Here is a 20,442-nt window from a genome sequence, read left to right on the forward strand (position 1 = left end):
GAAGCTGCCAAATCCCTTTCCCCTGCTCGGCAGCCAGCACCTGGCAGCAAGACCCAATGCCCCAGCTTTGACACTGGGGAAACCGAACAGCTTAAAAGAAAAACACCCAGGAACTCACCATTGAGGGATCTGCACATGATCGTTCATTCATTGATTGAGTCATTTATTCATTGATGTATTCATCCTAACATCTGACAGATATTTATCAAAATGCCCACTACGTGCAGCCAGTTTTCTCGATGCTGTAGATAGAGCAGTAAATCAACAGACACAATATCCTGGTCTCAAGGGGCTTATATTTTAGTGAAGACAGACTGTAAACAAAATAAATTATGCCTTGTATTAGGGGATGAATGCTGTAAAGAAAAACAAAACAAGGAAGAGGGATAGGGAATGCCACGTGAAATTTTAAGTCAGGTGTTATGGGAGGCCTTGTTGAGAAGGTAGCATTTGAACTAAGACTGTGGTGAAGGCCACCAGTTGATGAGCCCAATCTGTGCACACAAATCGTCTAACCAGGTTTTGGTGCCTCATTCTTAAATATGCACAGATGGCCAGATGTCACCTGTTCAGAGCAGAACATTGAATGGCCTTCAAATGTAAAGCAGAAATGGAAAATTGGGACTCAGAGGGAAAAGAGAAAATGTAAGAATCAGGAGAGAGCTTTTTAAAAAAACCCTAACTGGGGGCACCTGGGTGGCTCAGTTGATTAAGAGTCCAACTCGATTTCAGCTCAGGTCATGATTTCATGGTTGTAAGATGGAGCCCCACATCGGGCTCCATTCTGGGTATGGAGCCTGCTTAAGATTCTCTCTCTCTCTCTCTCTCTCTCTCTCTCTCTCTTCTTCTGCTCCTCTCTGGCTCACACTCTCTGTCAATAAGTAAATAAATAAGTCACAACTATAATTAGTATCTTTGAGAGATTAAAAAAAAACATTTGCATTCATAAACAAGAACAAGAGGAAAAAGAAAAAATGAAAACAACTAAGAACAAGAAAGAACTCTGGGAAATAAGAAAAAATCATAGTTGGAAAAAGTTCAGTAAAAGTTTAAAAAAAACACAATAACCTCAGAGAGATAAGATATCGCATTCATGAAACAAAAACATTTCTACAAAAAAGAAACATTCAGACAATACTGAAGAGCTGTTGGCAATTAAAAACATAATATTAGAAATTAAAAACTCAATAGAAAAGTAAGATGAAGATGAGTAAATCCCTCAGGGAAAGAATAAGAGAAAATATAACAAAAATTAAAGGACAAGTCCAGGAAAGCCAATGTTTGACTGCTAGGAGTTCCAGAAAGAGTATACAGAGAAAATGGAGGGGAGGAAAGTATCTATGAAATAATCCAATAAAACTGTGGATGGACCCTTCAAACCTTCAAGGAGCCCCCAAAATGAATGAAGATAAATAGACCCTTACCAAAGCATATCACCGTAATATTTCAGAGCACAGGTCTTAAAGGGAAGATTCTATAAGCTTCCACAGTACAAAACAAGTAAGAAAACCAAGCAGGTCATCTATAAAGGTTTAGGAATCAAAATGATTCCTAACAGACTTCTTAACAGTAGCACTGAAAACAATAGACAATGATCAGTGTCTTCAAACTTTTGGCGGAAAATGATTTCCAACTAGCAGCTATAGCCAGATGAACTATCAATCAAATATAAGCGTAGGATAAAAGCATTTTTAGCCAAGCAAGGTTTTACAACTTTACTTCCAATTCTCTTTCTTAAAAACCATGGAGGATATTCAGCCTTCCCAAATAAAAAAGACTGAAAAAAGAGAAAGTCACAATCTGATAACTTGCTTTTTATAACCATTCTCCCCTTCTTTCTTTTGGTGTAGACACCTCTGAATTATAGCGGAGCAAGGGGTTCCCATTGAGGACACCATTGTTTGGCCTCCCTTGCAGCTAACAGGGACCATAGATCAATTCTGGCCAATGGGATGTGAGCAGAAATGGTGCATTCAACCCTTGGCTGATTGTGACTTTGTGGAGTAAAGCCACCTGCCTGTCTCTTGAGTGTCATGAGAGAGAGAAACAAGCTTCTATCTATAATAATACTACATCGTTGTTAAAGCAGTTTAGCTGTAACAAATATGTACGGAGAGTGGGAAATAGGAGATCCATCCCAGGAGAGAAACAGAGTACCCAGAATGACAGCAAAGGAGATCCTTCCTTCACAGGGAAGAGAGGTGTGCCCAGACATAGAGGGCAACCAGCCCAGACCAGAGCAGTGTAATTATCCATTTGGTGGTTCTCCAGTTTGTATCCTTTTTTTTCCCCTAACTTGAGCACAGAGTACCCAAATGAGCCTGAAGCAGATCCTTAACTGTACTTAGCTTGCCTTGTGCTGTTGACATTTCTTCAGACCACACACTTGACTAGGAGAGGGCACAGGCGTGCCACACTCACATAGAAGTGGTGTGCTTTGACCTGCTCCTGACAAATGGAGTTGGGCCATGGAAGGAGAGAAGGCAGAGCAGCCCCCTTCCATTGACTCTATTTCTAGAGGATGCCCAGTATTTGTTCACACACTAGCTTTCCCAACCATGGGGTGCCCAGTGTTTAGGGGCTGCCCCTTTGGTAAACTCCTAGGGAAGCTGAAGCCAGTCTAGGACCCAGAGCCTCTATTCAGCTTATCTTCTCCTGGGGCCATTCACCTGATTATGATAATGTTGTCCTTGCCTTACTCAGCTGGGTTGGTGTTTGTTACTGCTTTTCAAAACTAAAATGTGTCGCTTAGGGATATTTAGGGAGTAAAACCATAGGGAAATATCAGAATGATTACAACAAGAGTGAGCTAGTGATTACCTCTGTGGAGAGAGGAAGGGGATATGTTAGGAAGGGGCACATGGGCCTCTCTGGTGCTTTATCAGTACCTTAGAAGTACTCTGTTATATAGGTGCTTTATTTCTTTACCTAGGAGGCAGATACATGGCTGTAATTTAAATAGAGCTATGCATTCTATACACTCTTATATATGTCTAATATGTCTTACAGTATTTCTAGATAGGCTTAAATGAAACAGATAAATATGTGGTCAGACAGGGGTTTTTGTGATGGGTGGAGTCAGGAGTACTTTAGGTATTGACATTGTTTTAAGTTTATTTATTTTGAGAGAGAGAGAGAGACAGAGAATCCCAACCCGGCTCCTCACTGTCAGTGCAGAGCCCAATGTGGGGCTTGATCCCCTGAACCGTGAGATCATGACCTGAGTTGAAATCGAGAGTCAGGTACTTAACCGACTGAGCCACCTAAGTGTTTCAGTATTGTTTGAGATTTTAAACCTCATGCATGTATTGCTTTGATAAAATAGATCTTCTGTGCTAGAGTCTGGACAAAGATATTTAAGTTGGGACTCCTCCCTTTGAGTATTTCTGAATGTGGCAAGACCAGTACAGAGGATTAACTTCAATTCAACCCAGTGAGAATTTTGAAGTACCTATATGCAGAGTGCTTTGGGATACAGAAGAGAGAGCAATAGTTTTTTTATAGTCAAAAGGCAGTGAGAAGAGGGGGTATGTACAGGGGAGATGGTCTGTTAATCAGGCCTTGAAGGAGAAGTTTGAAAGTAAATCAAAGGGGAAGAAAGGGCATCTTAGGATGAAGTGTGAAAGAAAGTGTTAGCAAATGGTCTGGAGTGGATCACAGACTGCAGGTTGAATACTGCACAACCTCTGGAGGGCACAGTGTTGTGCAGTGTGTAACTTGCACAATCATGGACAGCAATCTGGTTGAAGGGTATTAGGTAAGAAATGGAAAAATAGAATGTGAAATGAAAAAGACTGTTTTTGAATTCTAAACATTATTCAATAGGTTAGTGTTGACATATTCAAACTATTTGTCATTTCAATATGAAATCTAAAAATCACATCAACCATTTGTACTTAGTGAAGGATAATAGCATGTGCCTTTATTTATAATGATTGAGAACAAACATGAATAAAGTTTTAATTTGGTGTATTTCACAATACCATTCCTTAAGATACTGGGAACATAGAAAAGAATTAGGCAAAAATCACTGTCATCTCTGGATATTAGAAAAGAAATTAACCATTCCCACTAGAGACCACAGAAGAAAATTAACTTAATATTGCAGTTCTAGATCAAACTTCACAATGAAGAACTCTTAAGTTTTCAGAGTGAAGGACAAAGGAGGGAGAGACAATCATTTAGGACCATGTTTCTCAAATTTGGCCCCTTTTACAGACATACTTTTGGGGAAGGGGTTTGTAAATTTCCTGTGGTAACATTTTAAATGTTGCATTTCACTTCTGTTCATAATCTAAACAATACACTCTTCTTCCGGATTGCCTGGATGACCATCTTCCATAACAGAGGAGCCCCGTGATTGCAGCAGCTACACTGATACCTCTGATCCCTGTGGCACCAAGTGAAGACCAACAGTGCTTAACGTTTCATGTGGTGTTTCCCAAGTTGGGTCCTTAAGACCCAGTACAGAGTCTCTGTACTGGTTCAACAGAATTGTTGAACATGTCCTATGAGATCTGTGAGTTGTCAAGGTTAGAACACGGATTCAGAGCAGTGATTCCCAAGATAGGATGGGGTGGGTTGGGGATAATGACTGGGAGACACATATAACTTGAAAAAGCACATTCAAAATACCTATTGTTTTTGTAATGCAAATTCTATCAAGCTAAACTCAACCAAGTAACTTTCAGGCAATAGCAGGAAACCAATTATAGATTAATCCTAAAGAGGATTGGAGTAATCTTGGTTGAGAAACACTGGCTTAGAGGTAGAGGGGTCCTAGCATATGGAGAACATAAGAGACATGTGCCCAAGAGAAAGAACGTCTTTTGGGTCACTGAGTCAATCCTAAGCTATAACTTGTCATGGTCTTTTGGAACCCAAAGTGCCAATGGAGAAGAAACCCAAAATGTCTATCAACCTTCTCCAACCTGTGGTTTGGGGCAAGTTGGTCCACTTTTAATACTGAGTCAAAAGAAGGAAAAGCTGTTTTTGCCAAAAAATCCACCCCCCCCCCTTTTTTTGGGTGAACACATTTCAGAATTTTAAGTAAACAGTTGCTGTGGCCGTTAGCCCCAGATCCATCTGCCAGGAAGTGTGGTCCTCCTTTGAAATGCCATCCAGCTCTCAAGGGGGTATCATCCTGGCGTCTGCCCTGCCAGGAAAACAAAATACAAAGAAGTGGATTTTCTTGGAAAGGTAAATTCCCTTCATTTTTCTTTCATTACCAGAACAATTACTCTTGCTATTTAAGCACATCTGTTACAGATAGCCTTGAGATACAGTTGGCACCAAAATGCTAAGATCATATAATGCTGAAGGACAATGCAAATAAAGAGACCTTGTGAATAAAAGGGACTCGAATCCCCACCCCTACACAGACGTAGTGGGGGCAGTGGTCTTTCATATCTCTCCAGGTAAGTCATTAGTTTTCTTCTATTTTTAATCTAAGCCTACATTGCTAAAAAGTGTTCCGGAATAGGAAACATTTGGCACCACAGTTAATTGGCTTTTAAGTGCTTTGGTACACGGGGTGAGGCCAGAAGGCTAACACAAACAGACGTAGTGTTCATTGGCTGTGGTGATGCAGTAGAATTGTGATTAGGAGCTTTCTGATATTGGCCACTTTATTTCAAGGTATTCAATTACACTTTTTCAGACTTTTTAAAAAAAATTCTGTTTCTATTTTGAGTAACCACCACAAATTACATATGTGCATTGCTCAAATGTAAGTTTTTAATAAACACCCCTCAAAGAATATTTGGTCTAAGAACTATACATTAGTCAAAGTCTCCTTTGACTGATCAAAACCACCGAGTCTCTCTGTGTGGCCTACCTAACAGCTAGCTAACAGTAACAAGAGCTGGGGGAAAGAGGAGCTTGTCAGATCCCACAAGTACCCGGGTTCCTTTTTCAGGAGGTCATCACCCTCTGGCTTTCCATTCAGCCAATGATTTCCTTTGGGTGACAGCTGTAGAAAGCTTTGTTTCGATGTTTGGGAAGCCAATTAAATTGAATTGATTTTCAGTGCGAACATACGCAATGCAAAACAACCTTGCTTTCACATTGCATGTAAAATAATCAAATTACTTACCAGGGCCTGTGCACCCTGCCCCCACCCACATTTCTTGCTGCTACTCATTCTCATGCACTTCACTCAATCTGTTCTTGCTTGCTTTCTGCTCCTTGAGTATTCCATACTTGTCACCCAGGGGCCTTTGCACTTGCTCTTCCTTCTGCCTGAAAACCTTTTTGGCTTTATCTTTACATGGCTGTCCCCTTCTGGTCAACCAGGTCTCAGCTCCACCAGCTGAGAAAGGCCTTCCCTTAGCTTATTAGCTAAATTGGCTCCCTACCCCCTGCCTCATTCTATCACATTATTCTATTAATTTGTTTCAGGAATTATTTACTTACTTGTTTTTGGTTGGTCTACCTCTCTAGAATGTAAGTTCCATGTTACCTTTTTGTTTGTCACCATATTCCCAGGGCCTAGTACAGTGTCTGGCATGTAGTAAGTGCTCAATAAGTATTTGTTAAATGAAGAGCGAGTGAAAGCATTTCCTCCCACTGACACAATCTCTTTGTAAAATGGGAAGCTCATAAATGACATCACAGTTCTTTTTTTTAATTAATTTTTTTTAATGCTTATTTATTTCTGAGAGAGAGACAGACAGTGTAAGCAGGGAAGGGGCAGAGAGAGAAAGGGAGACACAGAATCTGAAGCAGTCTCCAGGCTCTGAGCTATCAGCACAGAGCCCGACATAGGACTCGAACTCAGGAACTGTGAGATCATGACCTGAGCCGAAGTCAGATACTCAACCGACGGAGCCACCCAGGTGCCCCAACATCACAGTTGTTGAGATCACCCCACATCACTCTTTCTCTAGCCAAAGTGTCTTTCTGGATTATAATAAAACATAGCAGGGGCACCTGGGTAGCTCAGTCAGTTAAGCATTGGACTCTAGATCTTGGCTCTGCTCATGATCTCCAGGTTTGTGGGTCTGAGTCCCTTTGAGCTGCATGGCGGGATCTGTGCTGAGGGTGCAGAGCCTGCTTGGGATTCTGTCTTTCCTTCTCTTCGCCCCTTCCCCACTTATGCACAGGTGTTCTCTCTCTCTCAAAATAAATAAATAAACTTAAAAAAAAACCACAGCAGAATTACACCATCTCTCACTGTTCCTGGCCGGGCGTGCTGCCCTTCACTCACCTGTAATTACTGTAGAGCTCCAATCTGTTTTAGCCGCTTCAGCAGCTCCCCACTCTGATGCATATCCATTAGGTCAGTGCATCCACCTATACAGTCTTTACCGATAAAGACCCGAGGTACCTAAAGAAAGCAAACGAGCCAAGATAGGTAAGGCCCTTCATCATTAGGTTAGAAAGAATGGCATCTTATCCTTCCTCTAACATTTCCCATGACCCAAAGCTTTTAAAATCACTTTACAACCTCCTCATGTATATTCTTTCCGGTTAGAACTTGGTTAGAAGCATGAAATTATTCACTAAACAATTATTTTCAAGCCAACAAGTCTGTCAGCTGGAGAATGCTGTGCACAGGTTTGTCTAGCTCGTCCCCATGACCTAAAAATTTCACTCCACATAAACACGTTTCAGGAAACGAATTTCGGCTGGCTGCAGGGAGACCACCCTGATTGAATGCTGGTTTCTCTGCAGTTGGCGCCACACCAGAGCCCTTATGCAGACTGAGCCAGGACAACCAGGAAGGAGTTTTTTCTAAATACAGCCAGACAAGTATTTGCATTAGATCTCTGTCCCTGATGTTCAGATTCACAGTATATTAGAGTCATTTCTCTCTGTTGTGTGCTCTGTCCTCAGCTGGTGAAGGGGTGGTGATATCTGACTCTCCCTTCATTCCTGGCCTATCATAAGATGTTTAAATGCTGTAGCTCACCTGTTTTGGTATCCCTCTGACACATATGAGTTATCGAAGGCATCATAACTGACGAAGGGTTGGTTAAAACATAGGTTTCTACTACCTTTCCCCCACCTGCCCAAATTTCTCATACAGAAGGTCTAGGGTAGGGCGCAAGAATTTGCATTTCTGACAAGTTCCCAGGTAATGTGGACTCCTCTGCTTCAGGGATCATATTTGCAAATAACTGGTAGACACTGAGCAGTTTATTCCTCCCCAGTAAGTGAGGCTTTGAAAACCCAAAGCTCAGCAACAGCCCCCAGCCACCTGAGACAGGTTCTGAAATATGATCGGGCTGTCTCCAGGGTGGAGTTTTTGCACACCATCTGGCAAAGATGGGGGTTTGCCCGAGAGCTGAGAGGCCCCTCTGCCCTTACACCCACCGTCTAGGCAAGAACAAAACCACCTGAGGCACAGCAGTGACTGACTGGAACCCACACGCAGAGCTGACTGCAGGCTGCATGTGACAGCGTGGGGGGCAGTGGTGACAGAACCACAATCTGTTGATTCAGTTGAGGAAGGAGAAGCACGTGCTCTGTGCACACCCCTCCTGGCCCCAGCCGCCTCTTCCAGGAAACTGAGAGTCTCTTACCGTCAAGGAGCAGAAAGTAAACTGCCACCATGAAAGCAAGCTTGCTGTTACTGGGGACTGTACTCTCCTGGCACACCTTTCTAGGGGCCCCAGCCCCAGCTCGGCTCCTCCTCTGTGCTCCAGCCTGCTCAGACCCAGCTCGGCAACTGCCGAAACTCGTCACCACCTCCTTGGCTAAGTCCCTGGGACAAGCCACCATTATTTCTCATCTGAGGAACTGCTCTAGCCTCCAGATGTCTCCCAGCTTCAGCCTTCATGCTGGCCTTCCTACAGTCACTTTTCCCCCCCAGCCACCAGTGACCCTTTCAAAACGAACATTAGGTTATTCTTCTGCTGACAACTCTTCAGTGGAATCTCATTGCACTTTAAAAGCCACAGTCCTTATGATAGCTTGAAAAGGCCTTCCCAGCCTGTCGCTCATTACCTCTCCAACCTCATCTCCTCCTACTTTCCTACTAACTCAACACTGCTCCAGACACACAGACCTGCTTGCCAGGCATGCAGCCACCACAGGACCTCTGCATGTGCTGTTCCCACTGCCTGGAATACTCTACTGCTGAATTTCTGCATGCCTTGCTCTCTCACCTCCTTTTGAGATCTACTAACATCAGTGAGGCCCTGATGACTCCATTGAAAGCTGTCCCTTGCTGCCTACTGTCTATCTCCCTTTCTTACCTAGTTTTTCCCCATAGCACTTATCACTGACCACCCTCTGCCATACTGTTTTACTTCTCACGTATACTAGAATGTCAGTTCCACAAAGGCAACAGTTTTCGTTTGTTCTGTTCACAACAGTTTTCCAATGTCCAGTAGAGTGTCTAGTATGTAGTTGGTGGTTTCAAAATTGCTGTAGCCAACAAAACTCTCCTTCAAAAGTGACGGAGAGATACTTGGTCACACAAGCAAAAATTGAGGAAATGCGTTGCCAATAGATCTGCCTTGCAAGAAATGTTCAAAGAAGTTCTTCAGAGAGAAGGAAAATGATCAATTTCATGAACTTGGATCTACTTAAAGTAAAGAAGGGCATTAGAGAAAGAATAAGCCAAGATGCCGATCTAGGAGCTTTGGCCAGAGTAAGACCAAAACAATTGCTCAGGTACAGGGCCTGATTGAAGACCTAGGTTTCTGTCATCAGTCAAGTCCTGCTCGGCTCTTACTGTGGGCAGTCACTACAGGTCATTACAGGGTAAGTAAGATAGCAACTATTTCCAGGTCTCCAGCCTCTTCGCATATAAACCCTTCACTCTTAGGGAACAGGAAGCATACGCCTTAAAAGGATCTGTTCTTTACCTTGGAGGAATGCATTCAGGACTCAAGAACCTGTGAGAAGTATTTTTAAAACTTCAAAAATAGACTTAAGACCACATGAAAAAGTGTTGCTCTATGAAGAAATGGAAAAAAAAAAATGTGTTGAATGAAGAGGTTTCTCCTGCTAAAGAATAGAGGATGCCAGGCTGAGAAGTAGCTCCCAAGATTTGCTGGACTTTGGAATTACCTGAGGATCACAAACATTCCCCCCGCCCCGGCCTTATTGAGGTGTGATTGAAAAATAAATGTGTACATATTTAAGGTCTCCAATATTGTGTTTTGATATACATATACACTGTGCAATGATTACCACAATCAAGTTGATGAACACATCCATCACCTCACATAGTTAACTTTTGCATCCGTGTGGTGAAAACACTTTAGATCTCCTCCCACAGCAGATTGCAAGAGCACAGTACAGTATTCTTAACTGCAGTCAGCATGCTGTCCACAAGATCCTCAGAACTTACCCGTCTTAAGACCGAGAGTTTGTACCCTTTCATCTGGGGATTTAAAACTATTGCTGGCTGCTTCTTCTGACATGTGATTTAACATGTATGAGGAACGACTCAGGCATCTAGATTTTGTAAAAAGCTCCTCATGTGATTCTCATGTGCAGCAACATTTGGGAACCACTGGCTGAGAGGGATCCACCCATCGCTGCGGGGTCCTGGGCACCGCTTTCTCTTCGGACTCCAGGCAGCCTGCACAGCTGGCGGTCCAGCCTAGCAGCAAGAGTCTCTGACCACTGAGCCCTCCCGCTGCAGAGACAAGAGTTCTCAGCTCACAAGTGGCACCCTGAAAGCAATAGGCTAACAGGTTTAGCCTCCCTCTGTACCAAAATACTGATTTCTGACAGGAGAGGAAAGGAGAAACAGCCTCTAACGCTTTATACTCAGAACCCAGAGAAAATCCTGAGTCAAACTAGAATGGAACTAGGGTACGTGCTTCTGCAAATGCTGTGTCTGAGAACGTGCATCCCGAGAAGGGCTGGCGTGAGCTGGTGGACAGGCAGTTACCACACCCAGTACCACAACTGGTAGAAGCTACCTGGTTGGCTGTCCATCCCACCAGAAGCCATGGGTGCTGAGGAAGAGGAAACCTTTTGAGGTAGAGAACAGCAGTTCTTAGTGGGGCTCACGGTCTAAGAGCAAAGGGGACTTGGAGGTGCCTTGCGCTAGACTGATCTTGCAGCCAGGGAGGTCCTTGAGGATCATCGAGGTGGGGTCTTGCCCAGGGTCACGCAGCAAGCCATTGTGAGAGCCAGCCTGAAACTCTGGCCCCTGAACTTCCTACCAGGAAAGGCCTGGAAACTTCTGTAGTTCAGAAGAAGGGACAAATAATGAGCCTTTAGATTTTTCCAGTGGGAGGAGTTAGAGAAGATATGGAAGAATGAGCTAATTGGGTAATAAAGAGAGCTTAGAGAAAAGATTGAAGGACAGCAAATCCCACTTGGCCAAGTGAACACAGAACAAAGAGCGCACACGATTCCCATGTTCATAAAAGAACCGTACGGATCACACTCGGCCCCTCCACCCCACCTTCTAGCCCCAGCCCTGCAAGCTGAAAACTGTCATTTCCCCGGCAGTGCTTGAAACAAAGACTCGGGATGGCTCAACAACTCCCCAGACAGCTGCTGGACCCGCGCTCCCAGACGCACAGCACAGGGTCTGCGAGGACCTTTGGCTGCAGTCCAGCTGCCTGGTCCCTGGAGCAGTGTCTTCTCTCTGGCGCCCTCCCCCACCCCGCAGAGCCCTCCCGCGCCTTGAGTGACGACTGAGTGACGGAGCCCTAGCGGTGTCCTAGAGAAAGGCACAGGCAGGCAGGCATATCCTGTGCACAGCCCCCACAAGATAAAGGAATCTGAGAGCTTTCGCCCAGCCTTTGAGAACTCACTGTTCTGGCTCCAGTGAGCTGTTGCAAATAATCTTGAATCTTGCTAGTGTCACTGGTGGCTGTGATATCGACAAATTCCAAAGCCCCTTGTTTGAAGGGCAATTGGCTGAGGAGCTCTTGGGTCCTCTTGCAGTAGGGGCAGGAGGGCTTGATGAACACAACCACCTTCCCGGGCTGGATTTTGCAGTTCACAAACTCTTCAGCCATGCTGACAGGCAGCCGCCTCCAGGGGAGGAATCCTCAATGGCAGGTAATGCTCCGAGTGTAAACCGGTGGCCTGGCCAGCTGGCGCTTATTTAAAGGAACCTCCCTGGAGGAGGAGTTTGCCCAGCAGCGTGCTGGATTTTTAAAGGGACAGATCCAATGTCATGTCAGTCTCGTATGATTCACCAGCTAGAGATGCAGAGAAGAATGCATACTTCTGTTTAATCAGTGGCTGTGCCCAGGGTGGCAGTGTGACCTCAGCTCTTTCAGGAGCACCTGCCCTTTGGCAGAGAGCACAGTCAAATTACCCTTTGGAGAAGCATATAAAGTATGCAGACCAGCCCCAGGGAGGGGGCCGAGCCAGCAGTGACTCCTTAGAGTCAAATCTTTGTTTTCCCTCCCAGAGATGGCAAAAACTCACACAGAGACAGAATCTTTCATGAAACAGAACACAGTGAAATCACTTTAGAGGAAGTGAAACTGAAATTGTGAATTGCATCCATCTTGAGGTTGCTCCCCTGGGCATTTTGCTTGGTCTGGTTGATGGTTATTAGTTCCCAACACATAGAAATCCAGAGATTTCACAAAAGAGTCTGGACTTGCAACCTTTCTCTGAAAAGTCTGGTCTCAGTGACCTGTGGCAGCTGCTGGGGCTGAGTAACTGCGTTCCATCCCCACAGGGCAGATAGGGACTCTGGTTTACTACCGATGGTTAGCTCCTTGACCGCCAGAAGCATTTGCTTTTGTGACCCTTGAACATCAGTTTTCCATGAAAGCAAATTCCAACATCCGCCCTGATTTCAACTGCAGGCTTAATGAGGGTGTATTTCTCTGTTTAACCCTCTGTTTGTGACCCTTCCTACCACCTTCACCTGAAGCATATGAAGACACGAAGATATGAAGCAAGGGCTGTAAGACAGGAAGTTGTGATGTTCTTTGCACACCCCACAGTCCCTAGTGGGGGTGAGTGGAGTCTTCTGTTCTAGGTTCAGTTCTGACCCCTCTGTGTGCAGTAAGTTAAATACATAAATCAAGGAAAAGCCACCTTTGAAGGTGAATCATCCTTTTCCCCCGGAAGTAAGTTATTTATTTATTATCTTATTTTATTTATTTTTAAAATACTTACTCATTTTTGGAAGAGCACAAGTTGGGGAGAGGGAGGAAGAGGGGGACAGAGGATGGGAAGTAGGCTCCATGCTGACAGGCTGACTTCAGTGAGCCCAATGTGGGGCTCGAACTCACAAACCGGGAGATCGTGCCGAAGTCGAAGTCAGATGCTCAATTGACTGAGCCACCCAGTGCCCCTAGGAAGTTTTATACTGAAATGCTTTTCCAAGAGGTGGGACTGGGGCCTGTGCTGGACACCTCCACTGATTGTTTTGTTGGTGGGATCCCCAACATCGTGTGACTGACAGAGGGAAGAAGATGGGCTCCTAGAAGCAGTTCTAAATATCACTAAGGTTAAATGGCAAAATGAAGAACCCAGATTTTGAGTCACAGACAGGGAGCTGATAAGTGAGATCTCTGTCAACAAAAAGAATGTGTTTAGGCTCCAGAGGCCTGAGGGAACTTGTCCTGCTCTGGGCTTGGAACTGCCCAGCCCAGCCCTTCACTTCCCTCCTGCATAAGCACGGGGCAGAACCCTGAATTGGTTACCTCTGTTTTTCCCCTTCCTTTAGCTCCCACTCCTGTGGCCTCCCTCCTCCCTCAGGCCCTGGGTCTCTTCAGGGACCTCAGGGCAGCCACCTTCTGTTCCCTGGGCCCAAGGTTCATCAGCAGGCCTTGTACCTGGCTATTCCCTCAGAGCCTGTGTCTTCTCAGTGTCTGGGATTCGCCTGGCCCTCGCTTCTGGCTCTTTTTCGCCAGTGTGTGATTCTGTTCAAGTCCCTCCTTGTTAAAAACCACCACCACCACCTTTCATCTCCTTTGACCCTACTCTCTTGCGTCTGCCCTTTCTCAACAGCCAAGTTGTATGAAACTTGCTGTTATGTTTGCTGTCTTTAGTTTCCCCACCTCCCACTCCTTCCTCATGTCCTTGCAATCTGACCTCCTTATCAAACTCTTATCAGACATTCTGCTCAAACTCCTTTGCTAAGTCACTGTGTGGCCAGGTGTCCTGACCGACTAACTCAAAAATGTGGGTGTGGAATTTTTGTTAATTGGTGGAGTGATCTTCCCAAAGATCTGTGTACACAGGATCCCCTGGGGGTTGGGTACCTAGGGCAGAGACTGGGGTACGTGGGGTGGGGGAAGACTCTGTCATCTGCTCCACAGCTCAGTCCCAGCAGCTGGTGTCTGAAGCCTTAGGACAGACGGCCCCCCCAGCTGGAGAAGGTATTTTCACGAGGAACTATGTGAGACATGGAACACAAACAGATGGCAAAGAGTGGGTGTCCTCTTAATTCCTCAGAAAATTCTGTGGCTTCAGCTCAGGGAAGAAGAGCATAGAATACTCTGTGTGTTGGCATCATGAAGGTGTGTAGCTTTGGCACGTGAAGAGATGGAACCTGTGGACCTCGGGGCCATCTCGGCGGTGGGTGTCGGGGCTGTGGGGAGGCCTGTCCTCAAGTGCTGTGGACATCAAGAGGCGGTGTGTATGGAAGAGCACGTGAGCATGTTTCTTGGGCTTGGGCGCCACACTCCCAGGCACTCCCAGAAATAATGGGAAGTGAGGACTTTTATTCAGGGAGTAGAAGTCCTGCTAATGCAGATGGTTGGCAAGAAGCTAGTGATGTGTGTGAAACAGTGGCTAGTTCTATTAGTGTGGCTTCATGTGTACCCACAGGCTGATGAGGGCTGGGAAAATTTGGCCACAAATGAACATTTTTTCAGGCTTTTTCATGACTTGCCCGCTTTGTAGAACTTGACCACACAAGAAACTGCCCTGTCTTGAAGCTCTCCGCTTCAAAAGGTCATTTGCAGCTTGCTCTTTTTTTTTTTTTTAATTCTTCCTGTATCCCTGGGTATTCTGTCTCAGACTCTTTCTCAAGAATTTTGCCCACTCATGTGATGTATCCTGGGGCTTGATCCTCTTCTCACTAGGTACACACCCTCCTTGAAAGATTTCATCTGTCCATGTGGCTTCAGCTGTTACTTGTTTGCTGATGAGTACTGTGTTTATTTTTCTTGTCCAGACTCCTCTCCTAAACCTCAGAAATGGATAGCTCATTGCCTACTGAGAAGACCCATCCGGGGGCTCATAAGGCATGTCAGCCTCAGTGTGAACAAAATTGGAGCCACCCTCCTCTTTTCCATACCTGTGCGTGCTCCCATGAGTACCATCATCTGCCGTGTCGACCAGGGCAGAAAACCGTGGGCATTTGTGCTGCTACTTCCCCCCAACCTCCTGCTTTTGTTTATGCCGAGTGTCCAAATGCTAACAAATTTTGCATCCTCTGTACCCCTCTGGTCTGAGCACCCTTTTCATCCTGACTGCCCTGTCTTGGACCAGCCCTCATCAGTTCTCAGCTATATCTTATTAGAATTTCCATCTTGGACTCAAGGCCTGGCCCCACACAGATCCTGGGGTGCTCTTTGTATTTGCAAATCCTACCATGTTCTCTCTTTTTCTTAGAAGCTTTACATTTTTCTTTAGGAAAGACTCCAGATTCCCTAGTGGGGTTATGGCCCCGTGTGATTGGTCCTCCCTGCCTCTTTAGCTGTATCCCTGCCTTTCCCCCACATTTCTCCTTTATTCAAGCTCTGTGGAAACTGAGCCATTTCCACACTTCTGCTGCACACACCCACATTGCTTTGGACCTGCTAATCTCTCTGCCTAAAGTGCTCCTCCTCCCCTATATGGCTGACTCCCCTGGTCCAACAGGATCCAGATGTTGTGTTATCTTCGTTAGGAAGTATCCATGAGCACCCACCTCTTTACCGAAGCCTGAGCTGGTAACCCCCACAGCTGGGCTCTCATGCTGTGCCCTGACTTAATTTCCTCTCATTGTCCTTTGTTCCCCTTTTCTACCATCTGCAGTGAGCTCTTTGAGGGTAGGAAAAGGGCTTTCATCCTTGTATTACCCTAACTGAGAAGATTAACAGATCCACACTGGCCCTTATCCATTCACCCATGCCTCCATCCAACAAATGTTTTAAATCAACTACTCTGGGCCAGACACAAGCATCCATTTCATACAGCCCCAGTCCCTAGGAGTTTATAGTCCAGTAGGGAATACAGACACAATAAATGGACACAAGTATTGTAAAGTATTCTAGGTTGTGTAATAGAAGTATGTATGGGCATGAGACTGACCAAAAGAGAGTGGTTATTCCTGCCTTGAGTGTGCTTAGGGAAATGTTGACAAAGGTGAGCTAGGCTGAATCTTGAGAGATGAGGTGTTTGTGAGTCTACAAGGGAGGAAAGGGTATTGCAAGCAGAGGAAGCAGGAAAAGCAAAAAAGACATAAATAGCATTTGGTATTGAATGTAGTTGTGTGTGGATAGAGCATAAGGATTGTGAGGTGGGGGAAAGGGAGAGAGACAGCTGCAGAGCAGCTGATGATGGGCAGATGATGGGTGTCCTTTACCAAGCTAAATATTGAGGACTTTACACATGGGCAGTGAAGAGCCATGATAGGTGTATTTTAAGCATGGCTAGATTTGCAGTTAAATGATCAATTAATGACTATATCATATCTCCCAAGTAACACAGTGGGTACCTGAATGCAGTTTGACTACAGAAAAGCTCCAAGGAATGCTTTGAAGCAGCCAAACCTTCTAGGGTCTCTCAGAGCTCACCCTGGGACCAGTCCTGGCTTCTCCAGGGCTTGAGGTGGTGAAAAGGGGCAGCTTAGCAGGCTACCATGGTTCTGAGCTGCTCTCAAGACTTCCCAGGTTAATCATGGCTGCTCTCAGCCCTTGTGATGTGCCACTGTAGCAGTTCAGGTGAATGAGCCATGTTACCAGCAGCCCTTTCCAAACTCAGACACATCCAAATTCCGGTGTGAAGCTGTGTCCCTTATCAGAGTCTAGTCTGATCCTGTTTGGTGTTCTCTCTCTGGACTCTCTAGATTTGACCACAAAGGACCACTGACTTTGATTCTAACTGTAGTCCCTTTGGTTGGATTGTTTCTTCACCTTCCACCTCTATGCAGGGCTGCTCAGTGCTGAACTCAGTAGCACAGATAGCTACCACTTACTTTGTACCTACTGTGTGCCAGGCTCAGCGTTAGGGGCTGTACATACATCATCTCTAATCCTCACAGCAACTTTTAAAGGCAGATACTTTGGATACTTTTGGATCCCAAATGACTAGAGGAATAAGGAGATGGTCCCCAACTTGGAGGACTTGAAGTTCAACCAAGGTCAGAAGACTAGGCTGCTTTCCAACAGGCTCCACCATATTATATTTGGAAAGTCTCCCTTGTTGCCACTTTTTCTAAGATCCAGGCCCAGTCTCTGTATAGTATTAATAGTGTATCATCTATTAATACTGGTGACTGAAGAGTCCCCTTGTCCCACTGAGGTTTATTATTATCATTTAAGTTCAAAACTGGTTCTTTGACCTTTGCAGGTGTTTTACCACAGGTAATCTTACTCTGGCTATTGGCTTCATGGGAAGGAATAAGCCCTATTCCTCTGATCTCTTCAACCTAATCATGTCAAACCACACCAAGCTTTTTATTAGGAATCTCTTTATTAGGGGAACCAATAAGGAAGTGATATTAGGTTTCTTTCTTTCCCAGCCCTTGGTACCAAGGTAGGATATCTCATAGAGCATTATGCCTATTTCCTTTGGGATGGATGTGGCTGGAAGGGGATGGAAGGTTGAGGACTCCCCTCAGGCTGTGACTTGGATTTCCTCTAAGGAATTCTAGGGTAGTTTGAGAAAAAGCACATAGATTGATATTTCAGAGAATCATGTGAACATGCTGTAGCAGGTGCAAGCACCCATCTTTACACAGCTGTGTTCGAAGGTGGAAGGCAGAGGGTGGCACAGGCAGGGCATTCCTCCTTTCATGCTTTTCCCCCAGCAGACTTCCCTTATATCTCCTGAGCTGGGACTGGTTCAAATGCCCACCCCGAAGTCAGGGTCTCTCTTGCCTAAGCACATTGCTGTGTGCTTGATAGCTGAGTTCTCTTGGCCAGCAAGACGAGACAGCACAGTTGGTTGTAAGGTTGTTGGATAGTCAGTCAACCTTACTCTGTACCACATGTGGCACTCTGATTTTATTGTCTACTATCCCCTTTCACCACCAAGAGCAGGGGTCTGCTTTTCCCTGATCCATTCTCCATTTCGCTGCCCTTATCCATGTGATGGGTTCGCCCTCACCCTGATGGTGGGATGCCTCATCTCTGAACAAAAATGTTCCGAGGAAGCTAGTGAGGGTCACTTCTGAAGTGTTCCCACAGTAAACCTCACCTTGTGCTACTGGTCCAAATTCTTCACAGGATCACTCCTGACTTGAAGATTATGAAAAGGAATGGGATAACTCTACTTTTGGAGAAGATCTGGTCCACACCTGGAGTGGAGATGGTTTTAGCTTCTCCTGAGGGAATGGGCTATGTTGAGGAGGAGTAGATTCCCTAGGAAAGCTGGAGTTCTCTAGGAAGAAGGAAGGAGAAAAGGCATGTCAGGGAGGCAACAAACAGTATTCATGACCAACTCTCAGGGCAAACTTCTTAGAAGCAGTGAGTCACCAGTAGGAACTATCTTGCTTAGTCAAACACTGAAAGAAAACATGGCTGTCTCTCTTGTTCCACAGACTGTTTTATCTACTTCTTTGATTGAGTGCAATGCCTTCCAGGCCTAACTGTTTTTAGCAGTTTCATATCTGTCATTTATGCCTTTCCCAAGGTAGGTTATCAAAACAATTTAACCAATGAGTATCCCCCTATGGTAGGTATCTGCCATTTGCGGGTAGGAAAGCAGACTTAGGGAGGTGTGAAGACTATTTAAAGTCTCAAGTGATGACTGTTGAGTTGGCAGTTTGAGGTCCACTAGAGAGAGCAAGGATGCCACCCAAGAATCAGCAAGGACTGGTGGAACACTAGGAACCATACAGAAGTACAGTTGTAAAGCTGAGGGAGGGATTTTATTTTTTAGAACAGTTTTAATTCCACAGGAAAAAAAAAACGGGTAGAAGATACAGAAATTTCTTATATACTCCCTGCCCTTCCACATGTATAACCTCCCCATTATCAAGCTGGCCCTCAGTGATACTGGGGTCCTGGAATGGGTGTCCTGTGTGGCTCCCTCTTGCATTGAATAGGGTTGACATTTATGAACCAACAGAATGTTGTGGAGATGAGGTATGTGACTTCTGAGAGTAGGTCATAAGTCTCTAGTAAAGCCAAGGTCTCTAGTCAATAACCACTGAGGAGGCCATCTTGAAAGTAGATCCTCCAGCCCCAGTCAAGCCTTCAGATGACTTAAATCTCAGCCAACATCTTAACTGCAATCTCATGACAGACTCTGAGCCACCCAGTGTTTCTGGCTTCTCAAAAACTATATGAAATAAAAGAAAAGATGTTTGTTGTTTTAGGTGGATAAATTTGGGGGAATTTTTGCACTGAAATGGAGAACTAACACAGAGGTCTAGGCACCCCACCCCACATACCAGAGTGGGGCTGGACAGCATCAATATGTCTCCAAGATGACTCCAGCATCATTTTCAGGTCAGGGTAAGTCTTCTGCTAAGCTGCTCACATGGGATCAACCTAGGGTTTGGTCAACATTCGGCCTAAAGATCCTCAGCGCATACAGCGGGGAAGAGATGGGGCAGTATGTGTGTGTGTACACATACATGTGGAGTGTGTATATGTGGGTATGTGAATTCATGCTGTTTCCTTGTGTCCTCCATAAGGGAAAAAAGGCCTGTTTTCTCTGCCTTTTGCCTCCACGGTAACCATGAACCCTACTTTATTTATGACACCTCCTCAGGTTTGTTTGTTTATTTTTTAGGGATAATTGACATGTAACATTATATAAGTTTCAAGTGTATGTTTTTTAAAAATATATTTTATTTTTTAGAGCAGTTTTAATTCCACAGAAAAAAAATGGGTAGAAGATACAGAAATTTCTTATATGCTCCCTGCCCTTCCACATGCATAACCTCCCCATTATCAACATCCCCCACCAGAGTGATGAATACATTTCTTACAACTGATGAACCTACATAAACACATTATGATCACCTAAAGCCCATAGTTCACATTAGGCCTCTCTCTTGGTACTGCACATTCAACCCATTGAATGTGGTTTAACAGGTATATAATTGCTTATGTCTACCATGCAGAGAAGTTTCATTGCCCAGAGAATCCTCTATGCTCTGCTTATTCATCTCCCTCCCGGGCAAAGGCTGTTTATTTTCCATTCCATACCTTCTTCATTGAATCTTTACTGTATGAAGGTATTGTTCTTTTTTTTTTTATTTAAAAAATTTTTTTTAATGTTTATTTATTTTTGACAGAGAGACAGAGCATGAGCAGGGGAGGGGCAGAGAGAGAGGGAGACACAGAATCGAAAGCAGGCTCCAGGCTCTGAGCGGCCAGCACAGAGCCCGAT

At 44.9% G+C, this 20,442-nt stretch overlaps 1 protein-coding gene across 1 annotated transcript; it reads right to left on the reverse strand.

Moving 5' to 3' along the window:
- Nucleotides 1-3,889: 3,889 nt before the first annotated feature.
- Nucleotides 3,890-12,018, reverse strand: GLRX (glutaredoxin). Its single transcript, XM_047089344.1, has 3 exons — nt 11,730-12,018; nt 7,208-7,327; nt 3,890-5,155 (listed from the first exon to the last, which is right to left on the reverse strand). Exons 1-2 carry the CDS (start codon nt 11,934-11,936, stop codon nt 7,214-7,216), a joined length of 321 nt encoding a protein of 106 aa, XP_046945300.1. The 5' UTR covers nt 11,937-12,018; the 3' UTR covers nt 3,890-5,155; nt 7,208-7,213.
- Nucleotides 12,019-20,442: the final 8,424 nt, after the last annotated feature.

Source organism: Lynx rufus, unplaced genomic scaffold (genome assembly GCF_022079265.1).
Source record: "Lynx rufus isolate CCGP_SWC_20201006 ecotype Redwood Valley unplaced genomic scaffold, mLynRuf1.p SCAF_1, whole genome shotgun sequence".
In the NCBI taxonomy this organism is placed as follows: domain Eukaryota; kingdom Metazoa; phylum Chordata; class Mammalia; order Carnivora; family Felidae; genus Lynx; species Lynx rufus.

What these genes read in the sequence shown, in the direction of transcription:
- GLRX (XM_047089344.1), bottom strand. Translation starts at nt 11,936, where the DNA reads ATGGCTGAAGAGTTTGTGAACTGCAAAATCCAGCCCGGGAAGGTGGTT. An exon ending in AGCTCACTGGAGCCAGAACA is followed by an intron (nt 7,328 to 11,729) that starts GTGAGTTCTCAA and finishes TGCTTTCTTTAG; the next exon opens with GTACCTCGGGTCTTTATCGG.